The 14,058-nt window shown below is 45.4% G+C and overlaps 1 protein-coding gene and 1 long non-coding RNA gene across 19 annotated transcripts in view; one reads left to right on the top strand and one right to left on the bottom strand.

The window, feature by feature from the left end:
* Positions 1-14,058, top strand: part of SRCIN1 (SRC kinase signaling inhibitor 1) — a 322,505-nt gene that overhangs the window by 210,345 nt on the left and 98,102 nt on the right. For 11 of the 18 annotated variants that reach the window (XM_083408486.1, XM_083408493.1, XM_083408497.1 and 8 more), the window contains one exon: positions 7,520-7,543. The exons of 5 other annotated variants lie outside the window; for them this stretch is intronic. In XM_083408486.1, the coding sequence (XP_083264612.1) occupies positions 7,520-7,543 (24 nt within the window). Of the gene's footprint in view, positions 1-2,915; positions 3,162-7,519; positions 7,544-14,058 lie in introns of those variants that run through there. 2 more of the 18 variants (XM_083408479.1, XM_083408492.1) reach the window with 1 other exon arrangement.
* On the bottom strand, positions 2,822-14,054 carry LOC310662038. The gene is made up of 4 exons (XR_014504216.1): positions 13,797-14,054; positions 4,407-4,562; positions 3,367-3,525; positions 2,822-2,919 (listed from the first exon to the last, which is right to left on the bottom strand). It is a non-coding gene; the product is annotated as an uncharacterized lncRNA (long non-coding RNA).

The raw sequence follows: 14,058 nt of genomic DNA, 5'->3' as shown, positions 1-14,058 counted from the left end.
AGTTAAGCCCGATTGGCTAAATAGCTCCATGATGTCATCCTGTTAACCAAAAGAGAACAAACACAGTCTTGGCTTTTAAATCTGAAGATGACAGGCAAAGTGAGCATATACAGCTTAAAATGACATAGAGTTTTCAGCTGGTCCTAGTCCTGGGCATGAGAATGGGATGTTAACTGTTGTGCTTCCCATTTTCCTGTCTCAATTTTGACTCTTCAAACCTGTGTGGCAGCTACACTTGGAATGCCTTATACAGTTTTAGTTTAGAAGGTGCTGCATCTCAAAAAGGCTACTGTAGAGCTGAAAAGGGGACGCGGGTGGCGCTGCGGGTTAAACCACAGAGCCTAGAACTTGCCGATCAGAAGGTCGGTGGTTCGAATCCCTGTGACGGGGTGAGCTCCCGTTGCTCGGTCCCTGCTCCTGCCAAGGTAGCAGTTTGAAAGCACGACAAAGTGCAAGTAGATAAATAGGTACTGCTCCGGCGGGAAGGTAAACAGCGTTTCTGTGCGCTGCTCTGGTTTGCCAGAAGCGGCTTAGTCATGCTGGCCACATGACCCAGAAGCTGTACGCCGGCTCCCTCGGCCAATAAAGCGAGATGAGCGCCACAACCCCAGAGTCGGTCACAACTGGACCTAATGATCAGGGGTCCCTTTACCTTTAGAGTTGAAAAGGGCATACAGAAAAGTGCAGCCAAAGTGCCACCTGGAACATTTCTCCTATGAAGAAAAGTTACAGTGTTTAGTCTAAGGGGAGAATGACTGAGGTTTCTCCCTCTCTCACAATATTTAAAGCCAGTGATCAGAACATAGGAGCCAACTCCTAGGGGCCAAGGTTTCTTTGCCACCCCCAAAAATATTTGAGGGCCCCCCCCAACGTTGCTGGGCATTGCCATTCAAATGGTATGTGTGTGTGCTATGCCATGTCATTGATTATGTGGGGCGGGGCTTACATGGGCCTACCCAAAATTTTATTCAACTTTGCACCCCTGGGTCAGAAGCAGATTTAGGGGCGTGCAACCGGTTCACCGGCTCTGGGCACTAAGCTGAGAGGGCGCCACAGGGGGCACTGCAACAACAATGTACAACGGAAGACGAGAGGTGAGGGGGCATCAATTTTGGCATCACACAGGGTGCCGCCAAAATTTGAAAGCCCAAATTCCACCACTGCAGGGGTCACCTAATGAAGTTGAATGATAGGCAGACTCACAGCAACTGGTATTCCGAGAACATCTCCAACCTGGCTAGTAGCTCTTGATAGAGCCTCATCCTCCACAAATTTGTCTAATCCTCTTTCAAAGGCATCCAAGCTGTTTTGTCATTGCTACGTCTTGTGGAAGCAGGTTCTGTAGTTTTAACAATCTGCAGGAGGGTCACCGGTTTGTCACCCCTGCCTCAAGAGGAGGATCTAAGCAAATGAGCTGTGGTAGGGAGCTGCTGGAGGTGACCAGTGAGAGGGAAAGAAACTCTTCTGGAATTCTAAGTTGACTTCATTGGGGTGACAAGGGAGAGGCCAGAAGGCAGCCTTTATGGTCAGAGCCCAGCTGCTCATTCACAGAAGGCTCTGTTTGTGCTGTGCTGACCAGACAATGGTAATACTTCTATGGATTTTTTTTTTCATGCCGTGATTTCAGAGTTGCATATGAGGCATTACAGCAGCTGACCTGCTTTGTTTAAACCCGGGTCTGTCTCAGTCACATATAAAAGCAAGGGTGGAAGTATGATTTTTAAAGCAAAAGGGACATGATGTGCCAAATTCTGACCTGAGCATCAATGGATTAAGAACTTTTACCTGAGTTTACTTATTTCCTCCTCCCTACCACTTCATTTTCCTTTTGAGTTGTGTCACATCTTGTAAGCTTGAAGGCAGGGATTGCCTGGGTTGCAGTGATTTGTAAGCCACACTGAGAGTTTTTTTTTTTGTTTTTCCTAAAGTGCAGGATTTTTTTAAAAAAAAACAACACCACCACCTAACTAATTAAAAAAAATTAGATAGGATAATGTTCTGTTTTGAGTCTAATTCGTGATAGTTGGGTTTAAGCTGTTTGTAAGGTGAGGAATTAGCTGGGATGTGCTGATAGTGTCCAATTTTTACATACAATTGATGTTGAGAGCTGGTGTCTCATAGGGACTACGAGTCTGGTTTTTGGGGTGAATGGATGTGGAAACAATTCTTAATGGGAGCTAAACACAACCCCTATTTCCTTCCTTGTCTTATGGTTCAGATCTCACCTCTCAGCTGTGACCTCACTAAGTAGCCATGGGCATCTGTTCTCAGTCTCCCAATTTTGATACAGTGGTTACGCTGCAGCTGCTGATAATGATCTGACCCATATCATAGGGTTGTTATGGGGACTGTTGAAATAATGGATGGGAAGTACTTAATAATAAACAAACAAACAAGCAAACCCTATTATTATTAGTTCACATAGGGAACACTGCATTTTAATGGGTAACTGATCAGTATTTAATTCACTGAAATGTGTGCCCTTAAAAGGCACAGCTAGGAATGGCCGGCCTCCTTGAAGTTTTGCATTCAGCCTCTTTCTGTTGGGTCTTTGTTGTCATGGCTGTGCTTGAAATTTGATCAGCTTTGCCACTTCCTGGTCACAGTTCCCATGGCTCTCTCTGTTGCTGAATGGAAACCAGGGAGAACGGAGCAGGGAACTGCTAGGGTGGGAAGCCACAGAGCGAGAAACCTGACTGCTCTGCCTTATCAGGGAACTGCACCTGCTGTCACATCAGGTTCCCACTGAACCAGGATGCCATTTTCTGAGATGCAGATTCCCCTCCAGAATTTGAGAGCGGATTGTGGATACTCGAGAAACTTACAGCGCAGCAGTGATGAGCAAAGCAAGGATTCCAAACCATCTGCACGCATGCTGTCGGATTCTGTGGCAGGAGTGGGGAGTGACCTCCAGGCTCTCTGCAAAGAAAAAAACGCCTTTTTGAACTGTCGAGGGGCCTCAAACTCTCCTTTCTAGAGCAGGCTCGTGTAGGGCAGGGGGGTTAATATCCAAGCTGATCCACTCCAGGCTTTGCATATCTGATTTTCTAAATGTAGAACTGTCAAAGCAAAGTGTATGGACACGTGCAGGAAATCTGCCGGAGCCTTAACATGGCCTTTGCAAGCGGTTTTCTGGACAGCGTTCCCATGCTTACAAAAAGGTAAGCCAAAATTTTGGCCAATAGCTGTTTTGGCAGGTGATTTGGAGCCCCCACAGAGGGAATGGCTTCTCCTTTATTCTGAGGTGGGGGGCCTACTTACTTCCCAGGCGTTTGAGGCCAAAACAACACAGCACCATCTTGCTCACTAATGGGTTTCTGTGGAGTGTCTGGCTGGTCACCATTGGAGACAACAAGATGCTCTTACCCTGAATGTGCCTTTCCTCTTTCCCAGCACGACAGCTTCTATTTTACATGCACTAATTTAAGCCAACTTATTAGCAGAGTGTGGGTCCTTAAGATAGGCAGAAGTGAAGCATTCATGCATAAGAGGGAAGTTTCAGCAGACTTGGTAGAGCCCCCAAATCTGCAGGTGTGCAAAAGAACATTTAGATTATCAACAACAAAAACCCTCCAAAGAGGGAAGGGATGGGGTGGGGAAATAACTTGTCCAATGAGGACTGAGTATTCTCAGTGGCCATGAATTCTGACTGGCTAGGGCTGGAATAGAAAGTTGGAGAGGAAGGATGGAGTTCTGGAACCCTGATCAGGAGCAACATTCTGTCGCAGAACCCACTTTTTAAGAACAGCATTTAGCATGCGCTCAAAAGCTCTCTATCTCATGCTCGCTCGCTCTCTTAGCTTTCAGTGATACATGACCTTAAGTCGTTGCACTGGAGACAGATTTTGGGCCATAGCTCTGGCTCAGTCTGCCCAAAAGCCAACCTTAGCTGGCCTGTGGTTCTTTAATCATGTGGCTATACTTTATTCCATGTTGCAATCCACTCCTCAGCCTTTGTCATTCTTCATATCATCCTTTCCACACCGTTTGCCTTGCTTTTATCGGTGCTAATAAGGCTGTCATTTCAAATCCACTCACATGCCCTTATCTCCCTTTGATTCTCCCATCCAAACAGAGTGATATTAATTGTGCCTCTCCTTCCTGCTTTCCCTTTGAAAAAGAAAAATATTCGGCTGATGTCATCACCACCCTCTCCTGCTGCAATGCAATTGATTTCCCATGCCAATAGCTGCACTGAAGGGTATGCACTGGATAGCTGTGGGGGGATAGCTGAGTTCCACTGCAGAGATCAACATTTTTCCCAAGAGGCAAATAACAAGCATGTTAAGCCTAGCCAAATATTCTTAAACCAGGGTTCAGTCACCCAGTCCTCACCAATGCCAAAGCAGAACTGCCTCTCCTCAGCCCATATTTTGCTTCAAGTCAGGAATGCTGTATGGACTTACCCTTAGTTTGGCTGTTGTCAATGTGGGTGAGTCCATGATTTCCTCCACACATGCAAGAATGCTCCCACCTTCAGTAATTCAGTGCAAAAGTACAAATAGAATGCTATCTTGTCCAGGGTGCAAACAAATCACTATCTTTCCCAATGACGCACCTTCCTGCAAGGAAATACAGTACGCTCCATTGACAGCTCCATACAGCATAAGTCAAAGAATACGAACACAAGGTATGTAAGCAAACTGCCATTTGACAATACATGTCTTAAAATAGCCTAGAAGTATATGCCCTTCTACTGCCCCAGTAACTCGCTTTGTTGAGCCTTGGTCAGTTCTACATGCAGGAGAGTCTTTTTTCAAAGACATACAAACAAGCAGCTATCCACCTGTGTTTTGAAGGGGTGCCGTCTTCAGTCATTGTTGTACAACATGATTTTTCTTCTTCTTCTGAATAGATCACTCGATAGTTTAGGAGGGGTTTGGTGATGTGCAGAGCTCGCCTTTTCATTTGCCTGCTGTAATTCCCCTGCAATCTTACCCATACGTATTAGGATGACTTACTTCTGAGTGGATAACCATAGGATGGCACAGTAAATCTGGTATTCTCTAGGAGACGTCAAAATCTGCAGTTATGGTCCTAGAGCCACTTACAACATGTGGGATGAACTCTTTATTTGGGCCAGTTGGCATTTATCAACCAGAAAGGTTTTGAATCTTTGTTGAATCAACCTGTTTCTGCAGGAGAGGCCACCAGAGGCTCTTGGTACCTCCCTACCTCCCTACCACCACCAATTCCTCTCTCTCTTTTACATATGTGACAATCAGTTAATCAGAAACCATCATTTGCAAAGCTCGGTCTAAGGCAGAAATCTCTGCAGGCTTCCAAGTCCTACAAACTCAGAGCACTTGGGGACATTTCTGCCCTGGTTCTTGGCTTCTAGCACAAAGGCACAATAAGGCAAAACCATCACATTTGTTCTAGGGCTTCCAGGCTATTACTACTTTCAAGTGGGATCCAATCTCATAACTAACAAATTCACATTCAGCAATGACACTTGCTTGGGAAGTCTTGGACAAGAAGCCCGCTTCCCCAGAAGACCAGACTTACTGTGTTAATAATGATGGGAAAGGTGGAATCTCTCTTTGCTCCCTGTAAGCAAATCAGGACAAATGGTAAATAAACAGGAAGCAACCCCAGATCTCACCTTGCAGCTATAGAGGCACATTCTCAGACACACCGTGCAGACAACAACATGTTCTCGTATGCTCACTTGATTCTCACATTCCTCAGCACTCTTTTTTGTTTTCCCTTCTGTCAAATTTTGGACTGTAAGCTCCTTTGGGGCAGAGAACTTATGGAACTCTGCAAGTGCCACGTACTTGCACGGTTGGTGACCAGATAGGAAGGAAAAGGTTTGCTTCAGTTCATGCACTAAGCTAGGGGCAAGCTGTTAGTGGCACTTGGGTATGATCCAGCTCACAAAGCAATTCTATTGGGCCTCTGAAGACCCTACCAAATTTTAGCCAAGGCATGTTAGAATGCTTGCCCACAGTTTTACTTGTAAAGAGAATGCAATCATTAGGTTCCTCCACTTCCAGAGTTGCCCCAGTCTACTGTTGTAGAGCATAATTCTGATCTCTTTCTCTCCCCCACTCTCTGGTTGTGTTTCTCATTGACCAATGTGGCATTTTCACAGTGCTCTGTGCGTGTGCTGTATTGGGGGAAATGCTGTTCTTTACCCAGAGGGTTCGTCCGCTGTGATTGTGTGTTGAATGAGGTTGCACAAATGTCACAGGCGCCTGTTGTGTCTGTGATGCCACTGGCAATCAGCAGGAGAGCTCCTTTCCCACCCAGGCCCATGAGATTTGGTGATCTTGGGCACCATCCGGGCAAAGCGAAGCACTTTGAAGCCCCATTGTTTTCTGTGGGGAGTGTGCTGAGCACGTGGGGGATTTCTCCCATTGTAATTATAGAATTGTAGAGTTGGGAGGGATGCTGAGGATCATGTAGTCAAGCCGCACAGGAATATGCAGCTATCCCATGGAGGAGGGGGGGGGGGTCAAACCTGCAACCTTGGCGTTACCAGCACCACACTCTAACCAACTGAATTATGGGATGCCCAAGGTGTTTGATGTTGGTTGGATTTGTTGTCGCCGCCGTAGCTTTAGAATACCTTCCTCCCTGATTGATTGCGTGAGAGCTCGTGTGACAGCTGTTGGTGTGAACTGAGCCAGCCCAGAGAGGGCAAAGCAGGCATGGCCTGGGGAGAGGGTGTGTGGCCTGGGAGAGCCCCAGGGGCCAGGGAGAGAGGTCTGAGGTTCTCAACCCTGCATTAGGTGGTGGGACAGGATCTTACGCTATTAGCTGGGGTGAACATAAGTATAAAACCAAAAGTGACACGTACTTAGCATACATTTTGTTGATTTCACTCTTAAATCTGCTTAGGCTGTGTTCTCACGGGGCAGAGGCTGACCCTGTCTTGCTACAGGGAGATGACTTTATGACCGTGACAGACACAGCCCAGCCATTGGAATAGTCTGTGTGCACCTGGTGCAGACCTTCTTTGAAGAGTCTTAACTTTTTAGACAGTGGAATCAAATCATGCCGAATGAGCAACTGCTTTAGTATCATGTTTCCTAATTTGCATAATACTGTATTTGCTTCATTCTTTTTTTTTTTTTTTAAAAAAAAGATGAAGCACTTTTTTTATTGGTATGAATATTGCCCCCAACCTTCCTTTAAAAGATCCTTGGCACATGTGTGTGTGTGTGTGTGTGTGTGTAAAGGGCGGAGGAATCCACTTGCGGTGACGTCTCACTTTGGTACCACTGCATCTCTACCTTTTTGAAAGCCTTCCTCCAGAACACCCACCTAATTTACCTATCCATTTTAGCAAATCCATTGCTTTTTTTGTTTTGTTTCTTTTTCTTTTCTTTTCTTTATATAAAAAAACACCATTGGGAGGGGACTTTAAACAAACCAACTTAAAAACAGCAACTCCTCACGCAGTTTAAAGTCAACTGTTTTCTCAAAACAGAAATCTTAATGGTATTTTTTTGTTCTGTTTTTTTGTTTTGTTTTGTTCTTTTTTCTTTTCCTTTTTTTGTTTGTTTGATAGCAACCAAACTACTGGAGCTTTAAGGTCAGTACTTCCAATTTTTACCCACACCCAACGCTTTCGTTTAAAGGAAAATTGCATGCGCTTCCCCACCCTTTTCTCTGTATTTTTTTCTGTACGGTGTGCACAGGTTTGGGGAGGGGATTGGGGAGGTCTCTGTGGCTTTTGCCCTCTCTTCCTTGCACCAGATCTCCTGTTTCTATGAGCTGTTTCTCACATTAGCCTCCTCAAGCATGGAGGAGGGGGAGGTTGCTGCAGCATCTGGAAGTGTGAACTGGAATTTTAAACGGGGTGCATGGGTGTCCACAAGTGAGAAAAGGGGGAACGTTGCCCTTCCAGATTAGACATAATCTTTGCACCCTTTTTAAAAGGAGTAGGTTCCTAGCACCTAAGCTAGGAGACAAAATATACAGGGGCTGTTCTCTCTCTCTCTCTCTCTCTCTCTCTCTCTCTCTCTCTCTGTTCTTTTCTCTCTTGGTGTGAAAATGTAGCCTGTTCTCTATTTCAATGTTTTCCTTTGCCTCCCGCCACCCTGGGAAAAAGCCTGCCAGTACCCAGAGTAGGGTGCCCCTGGATCCTATATTACAGAGGCCCCAATTTTGTTGGAAGGAGTCCTCTGTTTGAAGGATTATCCAGTCCAAGTCCAGTTTAAAGCTGAAGAACCATAAGAAGGCAGGCCAGCTGGCGCCTTGGAGTAGCCCCTCAGTAATCACCACTTGAGCCTAGAATTGTAGAGTTGGAAGGGACCACAAGGGTCATCTAGTCCAACCCCCTGCAATGCAGCTAAAGCATCAAAGACAGATGGCCACGCAACCCCTGCTTAAAAACCACCAGCTTCCAAGTCCGATCCACTGTCAAACAGCCCTTACTGTCATAAAGTTCTTCCTGATGTTTAGTCGAAATCTCCTTTCTTGTAACTTGAAGCCATTGGTTTGAATTCTGGGCCCTCCAGAGTGGGGGAAAACAAGCTTGCTTCATCTTCCGTGTGACAGCCCTTAAGATATTTGAAGATGACTATCATCTCTCCTCTCAGTCTCCTCTTTTCCAGGCTAAACATACCCACCTCCTTCAACTGTTCTTCATAAGGCCTGGTTTCCAGACCCTTGATCACATTGGTTGCCCTCTGCACACGTTCCAGCAACATCCTTCTTAAATTGTGGAACCCAGAATTGGACACAATATTCCGGGTGTGGTCTGACCAAGGCAGATTAGATTGGTGCTATTACTTCCCTTGATCTGGACACTATGCTTCTGTTGATGCAGCCTAGAATAGCACTAGCTTTTTTTTGCTGCTGCATCACACTGTTGACTCATGTTAAGCTTGCCATCCATAAAGACCCCTGGATCCTTTTCACAAGTATTGCCAGTAAGCCAGGTTTACCCCATCTTATATCTGTGCATCTGATTCTTCCTGCCTAAGCGCAGAACCTTACAATTCTCCCTGAGCAGGTTACAGCAGTTTACAATTCAGTATTAAAAACAATTAAAATCAATTGCAGTCACAGGAATTGGGTGCACCCCAAACACACACATATCTCAGGGGTCAAAGGCCAGAGCAAAGACTGGGGTTTTTCCACATTCACCAAAAGCTGACTAGTGAAAGTGCCAGACATGCCTCTGTGGGGAAGATTGGGGACAGAGAGGTATTGTATCCCCTTTTAAATTATATCATTTACCTCCACATTTGCATCTATAAATAAAAATTGACACATGTGAATTCTCCCCCCCCCCTTTTTTTGCAATTTGTAAGTGGCCAAGCTTAAGTGGAAGGGTTGAAGAGAGGTCCCATGGAGATGGCGTATTTGCATATTTGTCTTCATGCTGCCATCAGGGCAGGACTTTAGGACAGAGGTCCATGCCCCCACTCTGCAGAATGGTTGCAGGGCTGGCTTATTATATTTTGAAGCAATGCACATTTCTATCCAGGGATGGGGGTGGGAGGCTGCACTAATAAGACCATTAAGTGCAGAATCTAAAATTACCATACTGCATCACTGCTCTAGATTTTTAAAAAAATGAAAACAGCCTTGGGAGGCTGCCAGATGAGAAGGGGAAGCTTAACCTTGTTCCATATATATATTACACACACACCATATATATATTACACACACACACACCTGCCCCCAAATGCTGTCCCCCCCACAAACACACAAAAGGAAAAAGAAGCTTGGGGAAGGCAATAGGATCCGAAAAGAATGTTTCGTAATAAATGAGTTAAGCACCTCTACCCATCCTTCTGTGAACCTCACAACATCTTGAAACAGCTTTTCACACCCTGCACTGCCCAGATGATCAGACCCTCCTCTCAGCTTTGCTGATGTGGTCCAAAGGAAAGCAGAGCAATATGTTTGGCACCAGCTTGGCTGCAGGAATTGCCAGAAGGAGGCGTACAAGGCACCGTCCAACCACCTTAGGGACTCCACTCCTTCTCTGTAAAATATCTCACGAGGCATCAGAGGTTTAGGACTGGAGTTTTCCTTCTTCCAGATGGGCTCCCTTTCCAGGTGCACAAGCCGCATCTGCTCCTCGCTTCTACAGCATGTGCAGAAGCTGCCTTCTTGACTATTGAACCCACTATTGGTCTAATACGCCGGAGCCTGTCTTTGCATGCAGGGGAAGTCCCTAACTCAGCTAGGGTTAGAGACCCATCCGCTATCCTCACCTGGTTTAGCTGGCCAGTTGAGGCTGCTCCAAGGTATGGCTGCTGTTGCATGCTGAGCTCTCCTAGGAGCCGCAGGTGAGAGTTGAGAGCAGGACCAAAGGTGAACAAACTGTCCAGAAGGAACATGACGTGTACCCAGCCAGAGGTACTACCCCTCTCCAAACACCCCATACACCTCCCCAAAAAAGCATTCAAAACCACAATTCTCAAGATTCTAAGGCATGACAACCAATCACATTTCAAACCAGTTTAAAAAAAATCTTAATTTGTATGGCCACCATCAATATACGCAGTGTTCAAAGCAAAATGTCTGATCCCTTGACGCCTTCAATTTTGCAGTTTAAATGTTGGCAGCGGAGGTGAATGGCTGGGCAATAGCGGAATGCAGTGTGAGGAAATGCAGACATGACCACTTAGGCTTCATTTTAGCAGAGGATGAAGATTAAATGCGCCGTTGCAATGTGCGGCACAGCCGCGTCCTTAATTTACGCCTATGTTTTAACTGGCTCTGACAAAGCCATACAGACGGCCACGTCAGCTCAGCAGTTTCTGTCTTTCGTACAGCTAATTAGTCCCAATCAATACATCCAGAAAACATTTTCAGGAACAATCTGTGTGTAAGGTAAAAAATAATAATAGCTATGTGGCGCTTTAGCAAAATTGGTTTAGCACGATCGGTTTAGGAGATTGGGCAGGGAGGGTTGATGTAAGGGGGTCCAGGAAACAATGAAGTAGGGAATGCCAGCATCTCCCAGGAGAGGTGTCAAGACCCAGTAGGTTAGGGGGGAATGATCAAAAGAGTTTAGGGATGATTCAAAATGCTCTCAAGCCTTCACTGCTTTAGTAGTTGTCTTGCAGGAAATCACTTTAAGATGCAAAATGTGGTTTGCCTCCAAGCGAGCTTTGCTCCCAGATTCCCCAGCCGCGGAAGGGGAAAAGAAGGGATCCTGCAACGCTGGTGTTAGCCTTAGATGGTTTCCTGCCTGAGGCCCAAAAAAGTCAAAATGATGCTGTGGTCTAGATTTCCTTTCAGCTTTAAAAAAAAAATTAAAAAGCCTCACGTAAAGGCAATAAATAAATAAATAAAAATGGCAGCTCTTCTGAAATACGTTGCCTGAAGCAACTGCGTCCTGTTGATGCATGGTAAGGCCAACCCTGTTTTGTACACCAGGAATTAATCTTTCCTTTTTGGTGGTTTGGCAAGAAGGGATAGGAATCGTGGCCAATTCCTTAGACTCGAAGAGGAGAACTATCAGCTCAGAGTAGCAGGAGTTATTTAAAAACTGTTGTTCTTTTTTAGGGCAGTGCAGAGAGTATAGCCAGGGCGGTGGACCCTACTCAGTTTGTGGGCTGAATGATAGGGGTGGAGATGCTCCTTCGGGTATACAGGGCTCCTTCAGGCAATCTCTAGTAAAGACCTGCAAAACACATATATACACATTCCAGCATGGGATGACCCTGTAGACCAGTGTGTGTGTGTGTGTGTGTGTGTGTGTGTGTGTGTTAGGGAATTATCACAAAGTAGTTGCCACCTGTACTTCCAGAATTTGTGTGCAAAAAAGCCAGATTGTGTCCTTTCTGGTAGAAAAACAAAATCTGAACTCCATAAGCTGCTTTATACCAGGTCAGATGGGGGAATCAAATTTTGGAATGTTCCATCTCCAGACAAGAGATTCGCTCCACACAGAAAATTAGTACGTTCGGAAAAAGGGTTCCAGCCTAGTTTCTTCCTTAACAGGGTGGTGTGTGTGTGTGTTTTGAGGACCAGTACATGTGCCAGTCTCAAGAAGTGCCCCTCAGACACTGCTTCAGTGGAAACATACCCAAAGTATAACACAAATCAATTTTGCATGATCTCAGTGTGATAATAGAGGAGTGAGTATTGGGGTGAACTGTGTCGTGCTTGGCATGCTCCTTTTTTTGCTTTAGCCAAATAAAACTGCTTTGGTTTGGTAGAGGGTGAGCGAGTTGTCGGTATGAGAGATATAGCTCGACTCCCCAGGATTTCTTTGAGTGAAGTTCACGACACCTAAGCTGATTTACTCTGTGATTCTGACATTGCCTGTGTGCAAGTGTGGCTTCCAGACTTCGGGCTTAGAAGACTGCAGTTCAGGAAATTATGTTAGTTGCTGTGCTGATTCCATAGCATAGGAAATACCGTGTAAGCCAAATACCTTTTATAAAATACCTCATATAATTTGATGAGAGTGCAAGCTTTCAGGTTCCACAGAATTCTTACTTGTGCCAGATTTGAGAGTTCTCGAATAAAAAATAAAATGTATTTTAAAATGTGCATTTTGAGAGAAAATGCATCTAGAAATAGCCTATTTTGAGAGGAAATAACCTTAGTAATGTGCATTTTTTTAAATAGACAAAACACATTTGAAATACCTATGTGTTTAAATGCAAATTTTAACGTAGGGTTTTTGTTTAAAAAATAAAGCTGCTCATTCTGCCCATGCTATGCTTTAAATCACCACCTAACTCCACATTGTAGAGATCTTGCCTGACCTGATTTGGGTTGTCATGCCGTAGCACATGTAGTTTCATATATCCCATCCCTCCCTGCTGTGCCACAGATATGTGCTTCTCTTTCCCAGCTTATTGCCTGACTGAGGCTCTGCCACACATCACACAGTTTAGCTGTCCACCCTCCCATCAGCACCGCTCCCTCAGCAACAATTGTCAGAGGAATTTCTGGTCTCTTTGTCCCGTTGCAAATTCTACCATCGATCACCCACTCCTGCTTGGTACTCAGTGGTCCTTTGGTAACCTAGCAACTGCATCCTCAGCAACAGAAGAAGGGAAGATGATGCGGGACACTAGAACTAGTAATTGTCAATTCTTGTTTTAAAAAAACAACTTACCATTTCCTTTGCATGCTAAAATAGTTGAGAGCATTATTCTTGATGATTTGCTTTTGTGTCTGCGCACGCACACACACACACACAGATTTCAGTTGGTTTCTGAATTACCACCAGCTACTTTGGAAATCAGTGAGATCTCTGTCTGCAAACCTCACATTATGCTTTCACACTTATTTTCAGAATCTTAAAAAGTTTACTTGTGAGCTGTAGCTTGTGAAAAGTGCTCTGTGTGTTTCTCAGAGGCACTGTCTTCTTTGTTGTTATACTACACATCTTAGCCCTGATATTAACAACAGGGTTGAAGGCTGAGCCCTAGTGCAGGGATGGGGAAACTATGCCCCCCCAAGGTGTTGGTGGACTACAATTCCCATCATCCCTGACCACTGGATCATGCTGCCTATGGCTGATCAGAGCCGGAATCCAACAACATCTGGAAAGTTACAGGCTCCCCACCTCTGATTTAGTGGAACCTCAAATCTCAGACCTGCCTGAGTAAAGCCAGACCTTGTTACTCCTTGATTCAGGGAATGCATTCTGTCCATGCCCAGAGGAACACTTCTTTGTTGAAATGTGGCTGCTGCTCATTTCAATTAGGGCTTTGTAGGAGATTTTCCCAATGGATTTCATTCCATAGTGAGTACTAGGAAAGAAGATACCTTTTGGGTTTTCCACCTTAAGCACCAAGCTGCCTTCAGCTCTGAAGCCTTAGCAGGCCAAGGCCTCAGAGGAGACAGCAGCTTCTTCTTACCTTGTGTGGGTCTCTTTTGTTTGCGTTCCTCCAGCAGGCTGGGGAGTTTGCCGAACCGGCGCTGCAAGCATCAGAGATATTTGCTCTACCAAGTCAGGCAAATGTCAGGCAGGCTTAGTGCTGTAATCCTCTGCCAAAACGCAGCCAGCGCCCTGAAGGCCAGGCCTGCCAGCAGCTTTGAGAAACATCTGTGCCTTCTGTGCTGCTGTTGCTTCTGCGGTTGCTGCTGTTGCGGAATTTGCCCTCTGAGTAGTTGAATGAA

The sequence above is a fragment of the Podarcis tiliguerta genome, assembly GCF_965153285.1.
Source record: "Podarcis tiliguerta genome assembly, chromosome: 13".
NCBI classification, from domain to species: Eukaryota; Metazoa; Chordata; class Lepidosauria; order Squamata; family Lacertidae; genus Podarcis; species Podarcis tiliguerta.
This window is presented reverse-complemented; position numbering and strand designations above follow the sequence as displayed.